This window comes from Microtus ochrogaster, assembly GCF_000317375.1.
Source record: "Microtus ochrogaster isolate Prairie Vole_2 chromosome 14 unlocalized genomic scaffold, MicOch1.0 chr14_random_2, whole genome shotgun sequence".
Taxonomy (NCBI): Eukaryota; Metazoa; Chordata; class Mammalia; order Rodentia; family Cricetidae; genus Microtus; species Microtus ochrogaster.
This window is the reverse complement of record NW_004949097.1, coordinates 13,238,975-13,255,044: the sequence shown is the minus strand read 5'-3', so window position 1 is coordinate 13,255,044 and position 16,070 is coordinate 13,238,975. Positions and strand designations below refer to the sequence as shown.

At 46.3% G+C, this 16,070-nt stretch overlaps 1 protein-coding gene across 3 annotated transcripts in view; it reads right to left on the bottom strand.

Moving 5' to 3' along the window:
* Stk38l (serine/threonine kinase 38 like) overlaps positions 1-16,070 on the bottom strand; it is a 62,589-nt gene that overhangs the window by 13,745 nt on the left and 32,774 nt on the right. For 2 of the 3 annotated variants that reach the window (XM_005364606.3, XM_026787929.1), the window contains exons 2-3: positions 8,924-9,068; positions 7,250-7,301 (exon numbers count right to left, since the gene is read on the bottom strand). In XM_005364606.3, the coding sequence (XP_005364663.1) occupies positions 7,250-7,301; positions 8,924-9,057 (186 nt within the window). In that variant the 5' untranslated portion in view covers positions 9,058-9,068. Of the gene's footprint in view, positions 1-7,249; positions 7,302-8,923; positions 9,069-16,070 lie in introns of those variants that run through there. The other variant, XM_026787930.1, reaches the window with a different exon arrangement.

Genomic DNA, 16,070 nt, shown 5'->3' with positions numbered 1-16,070 from the left:
ATCCACTCCTGCTCATGTCTGAGGGACCCAGGTATCCACTCCTGCTCATGTCTGAGGGACCCAGGTATCCACTCCTGCTCATGTCTGAGGGACCCCATCAACCGTTCAGAGGTTGAGCTCAGGACCCAAGTCCTAACACTCCATCAGCTCAGCACACTGCTCCAAGTCCTGAGCCTGCTTGTCTGTGGTAGAGTTCGGTGTCTAACTAAGTCTGTGTACCATCAAAACAGGACTCTAATACCTGTAGCGGAGGTAGGAGAAAAGCTCACACAGTTCAATGAAGATACCCTGATTTTTTTTTTATTTTAAATTTATTTTATGTATAAGGATATTTTGCCTGGATATACGTCTGTGTACCATGTGAATGCCTGGTGTCCACAGGTCAGAAAAAGGTGTCAGATCCCCTGGAACTCAAGTTACAATTGCCTGTGACCTGTCACATAAGTTTTATGAACTAAATCTGGGGCCCCTGCAAGAGCAGCCAGTGCTTTGAATCACTGAGCCACCTCTCCAGCCTCCAGTTTGATTTGTGGTGTGTCTGGTGTGTGTGTGTGTGTGTGTGTGTGTGTGTGTGTGTGTGTGTGTGTGTGTGTGTGTGTGTATCTTTGGGTAGGAACCAGGCAATAAAGGAAATGAAGATTTATCAAATATTGCTTTATATGTGTTACTTTAAAAAATAGACTGGACTTACCTTGGGGCTTTGGAAACTTTAATCCTTTAAATAGACAATTGCAGCTAAAATCACATTAATGTACTGGCTGTTCAAGTGGGGAGCAAAAGCTAAGTGAGAAAGTCCCATGGCACAAGCACCGGCATTCCGGAGCTCTGGAGGTGAACGCAGTTCCCAGTCATGTGCCTCTGACCAGGCATCCGGCTTTAGGTTTGGCCTACACGGACCTGGGAAGCAGGCAGAGCCAGCTGCTGAAGCTGGTAGAGGTCGTTGCTTAGCAGTTTAAAGGCTCTTTTAGTCAACAAAAAGACTAGCAATACATAGCAAAAGAGGTCCAGTAGAAAAAAAAACTCTCAATAGATTCCACTGTGTTTAACAATGTGCATAGGTGTAAGAAAAGAGAAAGGACATAGGCAGTCATAGAAAAAAATAAATGTTTAAAAATAATAAAGTCATTAAAGAGAGAGTGAAGTAATATAAAAGAAAAGGCAATGTGAGATGGGAAATTCACAGGGTGTCTGGGTCCTGAGTGCTGCTGAGAAAAGGGCAGCTGCTGGGGCGTGGGACGAAAGGACTCCTGAAATAAACCAGCCTGGGTACTCTAAGAATGTCTTAACTTTAAAACGGAACTCAAAATATGCACTGCTTTGGGGAAGAAGGTTTGCTTGTATTTCCACAGGAAACGAGAGGCTGTGGCTTCCTTCAGGATTGATATAGATCAGGTTTGACCAGGGAAGACCTGAATCTTGACAGGATATATATATATATATACAAAAATTACAGCTGGTCTTCCCAGTACTTGGCCACTATCTCAATTTTCTCAGGGACCCCTTAAGAATGCCTTCACCCACAGACAACAGGATGCGGTCTAGAGAAGATGACACCCACATTCCCAAGAGTTGGGGGTACAGATGTTTGATATCATTTAGAGGAATATAGGAATATAAAATAAAAAGACAACTATTAATCCCAGATATGTTGCATTGGCATAGATTTTGGTATATTGATACAAATTTAAAGTTATTTTTATTACACTGTATAAATATTTCTATTCTTATTTAGGGCACTGTGCTTATATAGCTCACTTAAAAATGCAATGTGTAATTAAGAAATGAGGTTAGTAGTTAATCTATAACAATCAAACTTGTGATATTAGGTATGTTTTCAAGGCTAAATAGGTATATATATAGTTTTTTAAAATATTTATTTATTATGTATACAATTTTCTGTCTGTGTGTATCTCTGCAGGCCAGAAGAGGGCGCCAGACCTCGTTACAGATGGTTGTGAGCCACCATGCGGTTGCTGGGAATTGAACTCAGGACCTTTGGAAGGTCAGGCAATGCTCTTAACCACTGAGCAATCTCTCCAGGACCAAATAGGTATATTTTAAACAGATTATTTGCAAATACTTCAAAGACCTACAGAATAAGGCATTTAAGATGTTTAATAAGCTAAGATTTCAATGAGACATATCTGCTCCTGGCAACACCAATTTACTTCATAAAAGGATGATGGGCATCAAAGAAACTCCATATGGAGTTTGCTTTCACTGTGAAAAAGACACAGGAAAAAAGACTGCTGAGCTTTGCCAAGACAAGGCAGTACAGTCCTTTGAAATTCCGCCTCACAGGAAAGTCTGCTAGATAGTCTAGGCCTGCAAGCTGAAGATGGATACCCCAACACTGCAGAAGAACTTTGGGTGACTGCCAGATGTCTGTGCTGTTAGGTAATATTACATCCTTCTGGGGCCTTTGGTGGTGCTAAAAACTAAACAGAGTTATAGATTTCCTTAGCTAGGCTAGAAAGTAAATTAGGTATAAAACTTTGGAATTACTAAGATAGATAATGGAATATTTTCTCTGAATTTGCTAACTGCAAACAGACTGAACACAGTAACTCTTTCTTGATGATGTTTATGTTGTATGTGGTTTTACTGTATTAAAGTTAAAACTTTTCATTTTTATTTAGACAAAAGGGGGAGATATTGTGAAATCTTAGCTGAAGATGTGTGACATTTGTTTATGCTGTGGGATGTTTGCCGCATGACGCAGATGATGCAGAGCTGAGTTGTGTTCCTTCAGGTCGCATGTGTTTAACTCTGTGACGCTGTTCCTTCACCTGTCTGAAACACCTGACTGGTCTAATAAAGAGCTTAGTGGTCAACAGCCAGGCAGGACAGGTGAGGCAGACATGCAGAGAGAGTAAACAGAAGAGGGAAGCAAGGGAGGAGGGGAAAAGGAGGAGGAGGGAAGGATGCCAGGGGCCAGCCACCTAGCAACACAGTCAGCCACAGAATAAGAAGAAAAGAAAGAGATAGAGATTAAAGAAAGGCAAAAGGTAGACGGAATAATTTAAGAAAAGCTAGCTAGAAACATGCCAAGCTAAGGCCGGGCGTTAATAAGTCAGAACAAGTCTCTGTGTATTTATTTAGAGCTGGGTGGCGGCCCCCACAGAGTGAAGAATAACCAACAGACAACTACATCTGCATCATTACAAAAGCAGAGATGGCCTTCACAGCCCAGTGCGTCCCATGTGCTCCCCTCTCCCAGGAACCCAGCACCCGCTGCTCTGTGCATGGGGTGGCAGCTCTGAGACTTACCTTGATTTAAGGTCCAGAACTAGAGTTTTCTCTTAAAGGCCACTTGGTGGCACTATAGCACTATATACTGCATGGCAATAAAAGCGCTTGTTTTAATTTCAAATTGCACATAATATATGCACATGTGCTGAGGATCTGCAGACAAGAGTCTGCTAAAACCCAAAACAGCAACAACAGCACCAACTTACAGGCACTGAGTTTCTGACAGGTTCTCCTGTCTGCCAGCACACAGCCCTTCAACAAAAGGGCACCACAGTAGAACCCTGGCCCCAGGACAACCTATGCAGTGACTTTAGCCCGTCAGGCAGCACTGCAGTCCAGTGGTAGCTGAAGCAACGTCACATTTTTAAAGCCATGAGCAGCACTTACTGTGTGTGCTCAGAATGTGTATTGAAACAAGAGCCCTGTGATGGTCCTTCCTTTCCCCTACTAAGGTAAGACCTGAGACAGACGACTCTTCACAGCTCTCTCCTGCAGCTTAAATCACTTATTTTCATTTTCCCATTAATAAACATTCATTTTTGATGACTCTTGTTAATTAACAAATATCCTGTCCCTGTGTTTTGAGGCAATCCCATTTTGTTTTTTGTTTTGTTTTGTTTTGTTTGTTTTTTTTTTTTTTTGGTTTTTCGAGACAGGGTTTCTCTGTGGCTTTGGAGCCTGTCCTGGAACTAGCTCTGTAGACCAGGCTGGTCTCGAACTCACAGAGATCCACCTGCCTCTGCCTCCCGAGTGCTGGGATTAAAGGCGTGCGCCACCATCGCCCGGCTGAGGCAATCCCATTTTGTAGCTGGCAATCTCTTGCATCTCCCTCCCCAGGGCTGGGATTAGAGACTCCATTCCTTTCCGAAGGGATCAGATTCTCAGTCTGCAGCAAGCTCAAGTGTCTATAAAGCAGCTAAGATATTTCAGAGTTGTGAGATATTACAGGGCTCAGCTAACCACGTCATATCCGCCACTGCTGTACACAGCCACACACAGCCTACTGACCTCCAGGTCAACAGGGAAGCAGACAGCACTGGACTGACACCCCAAGTTATCCTCTGGCCTCACATGCACCCCACATCCACACAAACAGGCATAAGAAAATTTTAGGTTTATACTTTTTGAAGAAACATTCTAATACTAAAATTGAATTTGTTTTGTTTTATACACAGCATAATCAAAGTCCAAGCACAGAGCCTAAAATAAACACTCAGGGGTTCTAAATGATCTCCACAGAAAAAGTGGGATGGTTAAAAACATATATTACTAGCCAACGACTTTGAGAAGCAAAATGATTTGACATTTTCTACAAGTTATTTACAAGAACTAAGAAAAAACAGCGTCCACCAGGGGGCGCCAAGGGCCGCTACAAACAAGTTCCTGGGCAGTTCTGAACTCCCAAGTTGGGTTTAAAACTTTTTTATCACTTGGCAACATTTCTAAAAGTAGCTTAAAAATATCTAGACAAAGCCCAGACTTCCAGATCTTGTATAACTGGAGCCTGGCCACACTGGGCTAACATAAGGGCAACTGCTCTGTACCCTGTCCTCTAACACAGCAGATCTGAGATCTGACAAATGGCAGGTCGTCATTAACAAGAGTGGGAAGAACAAATGTACTAACCAAAATCAAGCAAACAAACAAAACCTATTTCTTCCTCCACCTCCCCCCTTTCCTTTTTCCCCTGTGGCAGGGTCCTGTTATATCCTGCAAGTTGTCCTTCAATGTATGGAGTATCTACTGTGCTTGGCGGGGCATCTATTCTGGCAACCTTTCCCTAGACTTTAAATTAAGATCCTGTGTTTAAGATTGTTGTTCTGACCGGGCAGTGGTAGTGCTCGCCTTTTATCCCAGGACTTGGGAGGCAGAGGCAGGAGGATCTCTGAGTTCAAGATCAGCCTGGTCTACAGAGAAAGTTCCAGAACAACCAGGACAACACAGAGAAACCCTGTCTTGAAACACCAAAAATAAATAAATAAATAAATAAATAAATAAATAAATAAATTACTCTTCTCACTAAAATTTAAGAAGATAAAACAAGGTTGTCAGACACTTACTAATTTTACGTAAACATCTTTGCCCTTCCCTAGGCTCCATAGGATGTTGGACAGAAGGACAGGCACAGCGAAGGAAGCTCTGGGCGCTGTAGCTCACTGGGCTCCAAGCCTCACCTGGTGGTCAGCGTCTTCACTTCAGGCCCCTTGCTGACCTGAGAAAGGCTGTGACTCTTTCTCATCTGGCGAATAAAGCCTTTTTTTCTGCCCTAAAGCTAGTTCTGCACAACTTCAACTTCCCTTCCCTTCCTACTGCCCTCTTTAACACACTCGCTATTCTGCATGCACAGCTGCTGGGCTACACACAGTGCCAGTCCGTGAAATAAACTCTGCCCATCAGTTCAGATTCAAATCAGCTGCTATGTTCTCTACAAAACCTTTTTTGAGCTCCTGTATGGAGGGGGGGGGGGTCTGTGTTTTTTTTTTTTTTTTTTTTTGGTTTTTTGAGACAGGGTTTCTCTGTGGTTTTGGAGCCTGTCCTGGAACTAGCTCTTGTAGACCAGGCTGGTCTCGAACTCACATAGATCCGCCTGCCTCTGCCTCCCAAGTGCTGGGATTAAAGGCGTGCGCCACCACTGCCCAGCTGGTCTGTGTATTTTCAAAGTTGCTATATTCCATGATGTATATGTATTTTTCACTTGTTGGAAGGGGGGCTGCTGGGACTCAAACCACTGCCCACCACTACCTAAGTATCTGGCTCCGGCAGGGAAGCCCACTGCCCACCACTACCTAAGTATCCGCTCCAGCTCTCTGTGTGCTCTGGGATACGATGCTGGGTGAGGCAGGATGCAGTCTCTGTCTCTGGGAAGATGCTGACCTCAGACTATCACAAGAACAGGAAAAGTGCCAGTGTAGAATGTAGGGCAGGCAGTTGAGCGATCAGGGAGGACTTCCCAGTGAAGCGAGATGCTGGGGAGGAGAGCGAGCTTCAAGAGGCAGAAATAGCACCTGGAAAGGGCCACAGATGAGCAGGGAGAAGTCACAGCAATTCGGGATTGGTCACTGCTGGATGGGATGCCAAGAGCTAAGGCCGGAGAGAAACAGCCCACTAGTAAAGAAGCCTGCACTGCATGGTATTAACTACCCTTCTATTGGGATGAAACACCACAACCAAGGTAACTCCTGAGAGATGCTGCTGTGCTCACAGTTCCAGAGGTTAAAGTCCAAAGGCATGGCAGCAGAAGCAGGAAGCCGAAGGAATCGTGAGCCACAAGCAGGAAGCAGAGAGCGCAATCCTGAAATGGTAATTCTTGGAACTCTCAAAGTTAGCCTCCAGTGACACACTTCCTCCAGCAAGGCCAATCAACTGAGCCTCCCAAACAGCACCACCAACCAGGAACCGAGCACACAAACACGGGGGCGGGGGGGGGCGGAGCGTGTGCAGGGGGGGGCGTGTGCAGGGGGCGGGGCGTGTGCAGGGGGTGGGGTGTGCAGGGGGCGGGGAGTGTGCAGGAGGCGGTGTAGGGGGCATGACATCTCGCTGAAGCCATCACAGGCAGGAAGGACAGTCAGCCAGACTTGTTTGCAGAGTGCAGAAAAACTGGGGACAGGAGGAAGACACCATTACAAGACTCAGTGAGATGCAAGAGAGCCTATTTAGGGAGTAAACCATTAAAAAAAATATTCAGAAAAAAATGTAAGAAGACAGAATCAATGGACAGGTCCAGAGCCTGCCCCAGAGCAGGGTGAATGGACAGTGTCCAGAGCCTGCCCCCGTCTCCCACACACACAACATGGTCGATGGACGGTGCCTAGCACCTAACCCTGTCCCACACACCCAGAACGCTGTGGATGGTATTCAGCAAATGTGATGTTCTTGGGGACAAAGGCCATCTCCTCCTAAGGTACCCACAAAGGCAATACAGTAAGAAGTCATATTCAGACTACATAGCCAAGTCACACAGTCAGTCGACACCAGTTAGTACAGATGGTTACGTTACCTCCTCATCTGCCAATCCTTCTTCTTCCATGGCCACTTCTAATTTCTTCTGCCTTTTCCAAAGGAAAAAATAATTAGACTTTCTAAAATATTCTTATTTCCATTTGAGAACTACAGTTATTTATCCAAGCCAATCACTGGGCGTGTGCTAAGAAAATCTTTCACATTGGACCAAGATCCAACTATTCACTACGATCGGGATTCTTTTCTGAGATACTTAGATTCAGCATTTTCATACTGACCAAAGCTTTTACTTTGGATTGATGGAGGAAGGTCATTGGTTGATTAAATAAAGAAGCTGCTTGACCTGATAGGTTAGAACATAGGTGGGAGGAGCAGACACTGGGAGGAAGAGGAAGTGAGCTCAGAGACTCGACAGCTCTCCTCGAAGGAGCAGACGCCTCAGAGAGACACGAGATACTCCACTCTAGCGGGCAGAGGCGAGAGCTCTGCTCTCTGAGGCACACGCGATGAAGCTCCGACCCAGGATGGACGTAGGCTAGAATCTTCCTGGTAAGCGCACCTTGGGGTGCGACACACATGATTGGAAATGGGTTAGTCCAGGAGCGAGAGTTAGCCGAGAAAAGGGCTAGAGCTAAAGAGCCAAGCAGTGTTTAAATGAATACAGTGTCCGTGTAATTATTCCGGGTAAAGCTAGCCGGAGGCGGCCGGGGTGATGGGGACGAAGCCCACGGCTCCTATCACTACATTGGATTATACAACAGAAGACCAAGTCGGGTCAAGGATTTTTACCCAAATGGGGTCAAGGACTGAGGATCAACTACCACAGTCTTTATTATCTGCTACTCCTAAGAATACACCAGAAGATAAGCTCCTTTTTAAATCAGTGCTGAGACCACTCTCTCCCTTCCTCCTGATGGAAAACTCATTACAACTGCATCTAAACTCTGCTGGAGACTCAGCAGCCAGTGATGGTAACGAAACCAGGGACTACTTCTCAGTACGTATCACGGGCGTGCCTGCTGCTGGATTCCACTTGTGTTCTGTGCCCCAGGCCCAGCCTCAGAGTGAGATCTCATGCTGGCCTCTGTGCCTGCTATCGTGAAAGGGCTGTCAGGGATGCTCGGGGTTGAGTTCCAGTTTTTTTTTTTTCCCTGCAGAATGAGCAGGAGCAGACGGGCCCCTTCCAGGACACTGCCCTGTGGTAGAGCCCAGCCCAGGATGCTGAGACCTGGTGTGTGCTGCTCCACCTCCTCCACTTCCTCTTATCATGTGTGAACGATGTTCTTCCTGATCAAATGTCACTGTCATTTGGGAAGTGTTCCCTTGGTCCCCTACCGTCACTCCCCACTCCCACAGAGCATCTCGAGTACACTAGCTGTCTTACGACACTCCAGGTTTCACTGAGGCAGAATGACACGCTGTCCTTATTTCTCTGTGCCCACTAATGCCCCGCAGCACCACTGATGTCATACATTACTCTGGTTTCTAAAGCCATCTCTCTAGAGAAACGCACAAAGGCATACCACAACGCCACGGCTGCAAGATCTGTGTTAAACAAGTGACGTGGGACACCAGCATATGTGCACAAGACTCGGGGAACCCAGGAAACGAACCCAGCAACCAGGTGCGCCGTCAGTGTACAACACGTAACAGAGGCCAGGGCTCCCATCCAGCCACAGAAAACTAAGCACACACCCAGCCTTCACTGTACCTGGTTTCTCTCTCTTCATGCTGCAAAATCAGGTTGCTGTAAAAATTCTCCAGTGTGAGCTTGGCCACAGTCACTCTCTCCCTGGTATGGTTGCTCATAGGAAAGGTGGTTGCTGCCCCTGCCGTCATTGCCATAGTAACTGGAACTGAAATGATATAGTAAAAGCAAGTTCTTCAGCAGTTTTTTTTTTAATAAACTTCCCATTTCTTTCTTTAATCAAACTCTAAAAATGTTTAATTTTACTAAGAATAACAACCCAGATTTCCTAATAAAAATAATACAAAACTAATAATAAACAGATGCAAGCCAGGTATGTAACACCACCCTGTGACACCAGTACTAACCGCCCGCAAAGATGCACGGGTCCCAAAGCCAGAGAAACTAATTCTGTCCTGGAAAACCAGAGCTAATTACAGAAAGACGCACAGGCAACAGTGTACACGGTAACAGGTGTGCTAGCTCACAAAAGGCCGCATTGCTGGGTCCACTCTGCTGATTTATCGACCACTTGTCAAACTCTGTAAGATTTTGCCAACAGTTCCACGTCTCTTAAGATAGGAGGTGTTTTCAGCGGTGTCCAACCAAACACGCGTGCGGGCACCAGCACTCTACGCAGGCGTGTGTTTTCAGGACCGGATCACGAATGCTCTTTTCATTCCAAATTCCATTTCTGGTACGGCACTATGTAGCATTTTCTCCAGACTATAAGGTACATTTCATTTTAAAATGAAGCTCAAATGCCTTTGAAAACCAGGCAGTAAATATAAAGATAAATGAATTAGTTGTGAGTGATGTATGTCTGCTCAGAGAAACCTGAGTGCCAACTGTGACAAACCACTGACATGAAGGTCATTCCAACCCCTAGGAAGACAAGGAATTCGGTAAAACAGCCCAAAAAAACTCAGCAGGCCACTGTCACAGCACTTCCACAGTATTTGCTTACCACAGGCTCTGATGAGCCAGAAAGACAAGAGCAGCTCATATATAAAGGCATGTTGGTACCTGGAAGAGGGTCCTAACAGATCATTCTGCACAAGAGATGGCTTGCCAAGTGAGCACCCCCCAAGTTCCACTGAGCCAACCAGCACTCCCCACAAACCTTGCACCACCCACCACTGGAAGACATGAAGACACAGGCTTCTGCCTGCAGACCTGGGCAGAGCTGGAAGCCAAGGACAGGAAGAAACAAAGAAGTCCTGTTCATCAGACACAGATTGGAAGTGTGTGATTTAAACATGGTGAACCCTCATTCCCCTTGTCTCGTGGACTTCAGCAGACCATGTACTGCACAGCGTATAGTGCTATGTGAGCCTCACACTCCCCACAGAGCTGCTCTGCAGATGGGTTAGCTCCGTAACGAGACGTGGACCCCAGCCCTTGCTTAAAACTTCTGAGGCTTCTTCCGCAAACACCACACCAAACAAGCCTACAAACACCAGGGAGGGTGTCTCAGGACTTCGGACAGCAGCCCTCCCTGCATCCTTAGTACAGGGAACTAGGGCTTGAGAAGCTCACACAGCAATGGGGTGTGGAGTTGTGACTCAATTCCAATTTGCTCCCTCAAGCCTGCAGTCCCTCACATGACCTCCCTTAAACCACTCAGACGTGGGGAACCTGCTGACTCTGCGGCTCCACCGTGTCTCTAACCTAACCTTCTCTATGAGAAGACACTGCTCATGCTTTGGTGGGTGGTCTCTAAATCTACAGCCCAGGCCCTGGTGTGTGTCGCTGCCAATCTCTTGCCCATTGCTCTAAACTAGAACTTCACTGGGTGCTGTCTCCCCGATTCACCACGGTATCATATCTGACACAGAGCAGACAGTCATGAATAATTGGGGGCCACTTCATAAATAAGAGCAGCAGAAGGGATGAAAGAGATGGAAGAAAACAGGGTTCTCTGACACGAGGGGTCAGAAACACAGTTCTGATCCGCCCAGATCGTAAGGTCTGACCTCAGTCACTGTTCCCAAGAGGAGATTGCAACCTGTGCTCTGCTGAAGTCACAGGCCAAAGGCCATGTGAGGCTGACGCCCAGCAAACCCATGGAAATAGAAATGTCTCACCCCAAGGTGCCTCTGTGAGCATGGCACATAGTTTATTCAAAAATAAACTGCTGCACGATATAACAGTATTTCCTCAAAAATCAACAATAATAGAAATTGTCCCAAGAACTGTCACAGCCGCAAGGTCTGTAAGGACTTCGCTTTAACTGAACCCTAAGCAAAAGCATTTTTTTTAAAACCTCAGAAACCCAGGGCTCAAGTTCTGCTTCGAGATCGGATGTGGGAAAGACAAAGCAGGGAAGAGAAAGAACCGTGTCACAAGCCAGCATCTCCCAAATCACGTCTGCTGTCAGGACTGGAGAGTGTGTTGGGGTGGTGGCGGGGTAGACCAAAGAATCAAATTTTCCAGTAAATTTAAGAAACGTAGATTACAGTTTAGAAAGATGCTTGGGGCAAAACCTGCCAGCTTTCCTATGTCAGCATGTGTGCACCCTCAAGGGTACAGGCAGTGCCCTGGAGAGCATACAGGAAACCCAGGCTCACAGGCCTTCATAGCTTAAGGAAGCAAGGGCCAGCTACTTTTCTCAATGAACACTGTCTGGGGGCAATGGGCCCTCAAAAGCTCCACCCAAGAGCAATTCCTAAAAATGTCAGGAGACTTTCTGTGTGTCTTTCCTGAGGCAACAATGACCATGCACAGGGAAACCTCCAGCTGAGAAGACAACACCCCAGCAAAAAAACAGGCAAGAGCAAACTGCACTACTCCAGGACTACAAAATCCTTTCACAGAGCTAAGGAAGAATCAAGCTTCTCTTAAAAACACAAAGTGACCCTGATCGTGGAGTTCATGACTTGTGAGTAAAGCTTGTGTAATCAGAAAAGGAGATGGAGTAGACACCTTGGAGCAAGCAGACTGGTCTCAGCACGGAGTTGCAGAATGAACTCCCTGCTCATCTGGCCAACACGCAAGATCTAGAGGCCAATCAAATTCTGGAAGCTACTATATCATAACCGAGCTTACAGAAGAGTGGTATACGGAGCAGAAAATCACTGACTTACACAGAACGAGGTGCCCAGGGAGGAGCAGGACCTGCATGTGGTCACAAAGCATTCCATTATCGCGGGGCAGCAAGAGAGAAATCTGAATTAGGAGGTGCTGTTGCCAGGAAACCAGGTTGGTGTCCAGAGAGGACAGCCACCCCGTGTAAACATTCAGTGACTTCAGGGTGGGGAGGGAACACGGCTGAAGAAGCAATCCCTGTCTCCTGCGGCCCCCAGGCACCGACGGCAACACTAGTGCCAAGGCTGACCAAACTGTCCCTTAGGAGCAGGTCTGTGGGCCACAGGAGAAAAGATGGCTGAGTAAAACGTTACACATTTCTGTGTAACACATAAACATGGGAAGGAAAATAAACAATTCCCACGTCCCAGAGAGTGACCGCCTTAAAATACAGAGAGAACACATGAGGTCCTCAGACACAGATCTATGAACCCGGATCTTTAGAAAGAACAGCAGATGAGGCTTCTTTCCTCCCCAGATGATGATGGAATGAACTTGACTCCAAAACCCAAAACAGATGTCAGTAAAAACTTATTCTTACCCACTTTATAACTGTCATTATCATATTTTCCCATTCTCGTTAGACACACCTGAGAGTCCACACGGATCGGCTGAAAGCCGGGTTAGAGAAGGGGCTGCCCATCACCTCTGCGATCAATGCCTGCAGCACTGGGGACGCATTCTAAGCTCTACAGGAACAATCTGTTTGGTTTAGTGAAGTCCACGCCTATGTCCCATTTATAACCATTTCATCTGCGTTCAAAGCTACACCACCACCTAGTGCTATGTTTGCCTTCAGAAGGAAGGTTTTCCTTGTGCAGTGAAGTCCAACCCCAGTCCGCGGTGAGATCAGCAAGGAAGAACCCTTTTGTTCTAATCAGACACAGGCCGTCTTTAAATTGTTTAATGTACAAAAAAAACTAAAAAGTGCTCAAACTTTTCAAAGAAGGATCCAGATCAGCACTGTAAACCTGTCTCTTTAGCGGACTTGACGCTCGTCTTTGTCCTTTATGAAAGACCTCTCTCTAACCAGAAAAGAAGACAGGATACCATCTGTAAGCCAAGAATTCCCAGACTGAGAAACATACACTAGGGCCCTTCAACTTCTATTCACCTAAACAAGTGACCCCAATTCATCAGGGAAATACCAGCAACAGTGAAGCCCAGCATTCCTTACCTTAGCAGGCGGGACACACACACACACACACACACACACACACACACACACACATCTATACACAAAAAAGTGTGTCTCCATTACCAACAAACTTCAAAGGCAGAAAGCAGCGGCTTTACCTGACCCTGAATGTCACCTCAGCATCTTTAATGCTACTGGATGCCTGGCAGTGTGAGGTCTCCTAATCCATCCTGACTGTGGTACCTCATGCCTGAAGCTGCAGCAGCCTCCCCTCCACCCCCGATGCTGGAGCCCTGATGAAGGAGCAGCCAGCCACAGCCTCTTCCCCAGGTGTAGATGAGAAAGCCAGAAATTCAGTCAGTTCAAGTTCAACACTAAGTATACATTAAAAACCCAAATATGTACGTAGAGGTCATATACAGCTTTCTAACACTAAATCTGTAAACAAAGACTTTAATAAAGGCAATAAATAAAAAGAGCATAATATACACGTTCAACATCACTAGCCAATCAGAGCACAGGGAATTTAACAGGCTACAAGACGCTCTTTGCAGTGAAGGAGAGTGCTCCTCCAGGTGTCAGCAGTGGGGCTGACAGAAGGAATCAACCTGGGCTTTGTCCTAGGAACCAAAGGGTTGTGACAAGAACTGACGTTATGGAGCAAAACTAAAGACAAAGGGTGACTAATGAGGAAAACCTTTTCAGTCACATTCCAGACTTCCTTTTAGGGAAGCTGTTTTTTGCAGGGAGCCTCAAAACTGCCGATTTAGGGGCTCAAATTACCAGACTTTTCAAGTGCCCTCCCTACTGATGACTCAAAGGTTCACACAATGAAGTCACAAACCAGGGCAGCAGGAACCTGAGCTCAGCTACCTTCCAGCAGTATACGGCAAGGGGAATTGTAACGCGGAGAGAAGAGAAACAAAAAGCTCTAGATTTGAGGGGGAGCCTGCTCCCTTTGTGCCCTCTGCATTCCAAGGAAGCTCTGCGGGACAGACCAGATGCAGGTACTGAGCCAAAAGGTGAGGGCCTGGTGTGAGAGAGAAGAACCAATGAATGGACAAGGCAGGGAAGGAGGGGTGGTGTGACATCATGGTTAGGGGAGGAGCTGACTACGGTGTGACATCATGGTTAGGGGAGGAGCCATCTGAGGTGTGATGTCATGGTTAGGGGAGGAGCTAGCCGGGGTGTGACATCATGGTTAGGGGAGGAGCTAGCCGAGGTGTGACATCATGGTTAGGGGAAGCTACTCTCAACAGGGCCATCTGGGGACACTGCTCACTCTCCTATAAGTGAACTGCTCAGACACATACACATGAACTGAACATACTCTCTCATGCGCACACATACACATGAACACACTCTCTCATGCACACACATATACATACTAACATACAAGCACATAGTTATTCACACTAAGAAAGAGCACATGAATTTTTGTGTGTGCCTTTGTCCTTTTCAAGTGGAATGAAAGGAGATCAAAGTGAACAACCCTGAACTACAAGTGGTCCTTTATGTGAGCAAGAAATGAGGACTCAAATTCAAGTGTACAGCTTAGGACCTAAATAGTCACGAGTGACTTCTACTAACTTCAAGTCTCTGCCAAAAGACATTTTTGGCCATCACAAGTGATGAAAGAAACTGCTCCCAGCTAAACACAGACACATGTGACCTGTGACTGACACTGTGCTAAGCACACAGACCACTCAACTTCAGCCACCCTGACGAGATCGAGGAGGGACCTGTGCCACTGACATCAGGATACAAAAATCTTTAAGACTTAAAAAAAGTAAGTGCTAATGACCAACTGAACAATTTACCACTGAGCCCTGAACAACACTGAAACACAGCCTGGATTATTTGGGGAAAATTTGTGTGTGTGTCATTGCCATCCTCCGGGGCTGCAGGCTGTGCTCCATGCTCAAGGCCCATCTTTCTAATGGGCTCTCGTGTCATAATCCCTGGAACCACCCCAGAGCTTTAAATAGACACCGCGTGTGCTCAGATTTCCGGATGCTTCACTGTCTGGGCAGGAAGATTACTCACCCTCCACTGAAGGGGAGACAGGACCCCAGCAGATGCCCTGCCAGGACCTAGGGAGAGGTTCAGGACTAAGCTACCTTTAGGTGGACTCCCGAGAGCCCGACAGTCTCGGGGCCCAAAAGGAACATTCTGTGAGGTGCTGTCTCCCAGCACTGAGAAAACGGCTCCTCTTATCTGTTTGGCAGCCTGTGTTTAGAAAGTTCTTCTTACAGCTAACCTAATTCTCTTCTATTCAAACGCGAACTCACTTGTTTTTCTCATATTTTCCATAAAAATGAAAGCCTTCACGGTAGCAAGTACCTTCTCAAATGACAGCCGAGTCCACACTGGCTCTGATTCTCTTCCACTGCACAATCAGTGTGTTCTTACTTTCATCCATTTTGCTAAGGGAAGAACTGCTATGTTACTCACGGAGCCAATGTGTAAATAATACCAACTTCTGAAATGTGCGCACATTTAAACTCGCTACTTGAGAAGTTAAAAGGAACCCTCCCAGCACTGGTCTTACGATAAAATAGTGATGGTGACTGTAAGCTGCCTTGTCAGGCTCAGAACTTCATGTGCGGTGGGCAGCGCCTTTTAATCTCTGCTGTGTGTGAGGTCAGTGCCTTTCACACTCAGGGCGAAGAGACGGCAGAGTTACATCAGCAGATACCCGCCTATGATCACCATGGGCAACAGGCACACAAGTAGTGTGCATGCATATACACAGGAAAAACATTTATACACAAAATAAAGTGAACAAATCTAAAAAAATTTTAAAAATAGAATGTAACAACATTCTTTAAAACTAAGAGAGGAGCCCAGTATGGTGGCACTCGCCTTTAGTCTCAACACTTGGGAAGCTGTAAATTCAAGGTCAGCCCAGTCTACATAGCAGGTTCTAGGTTACCCAGGGCAACA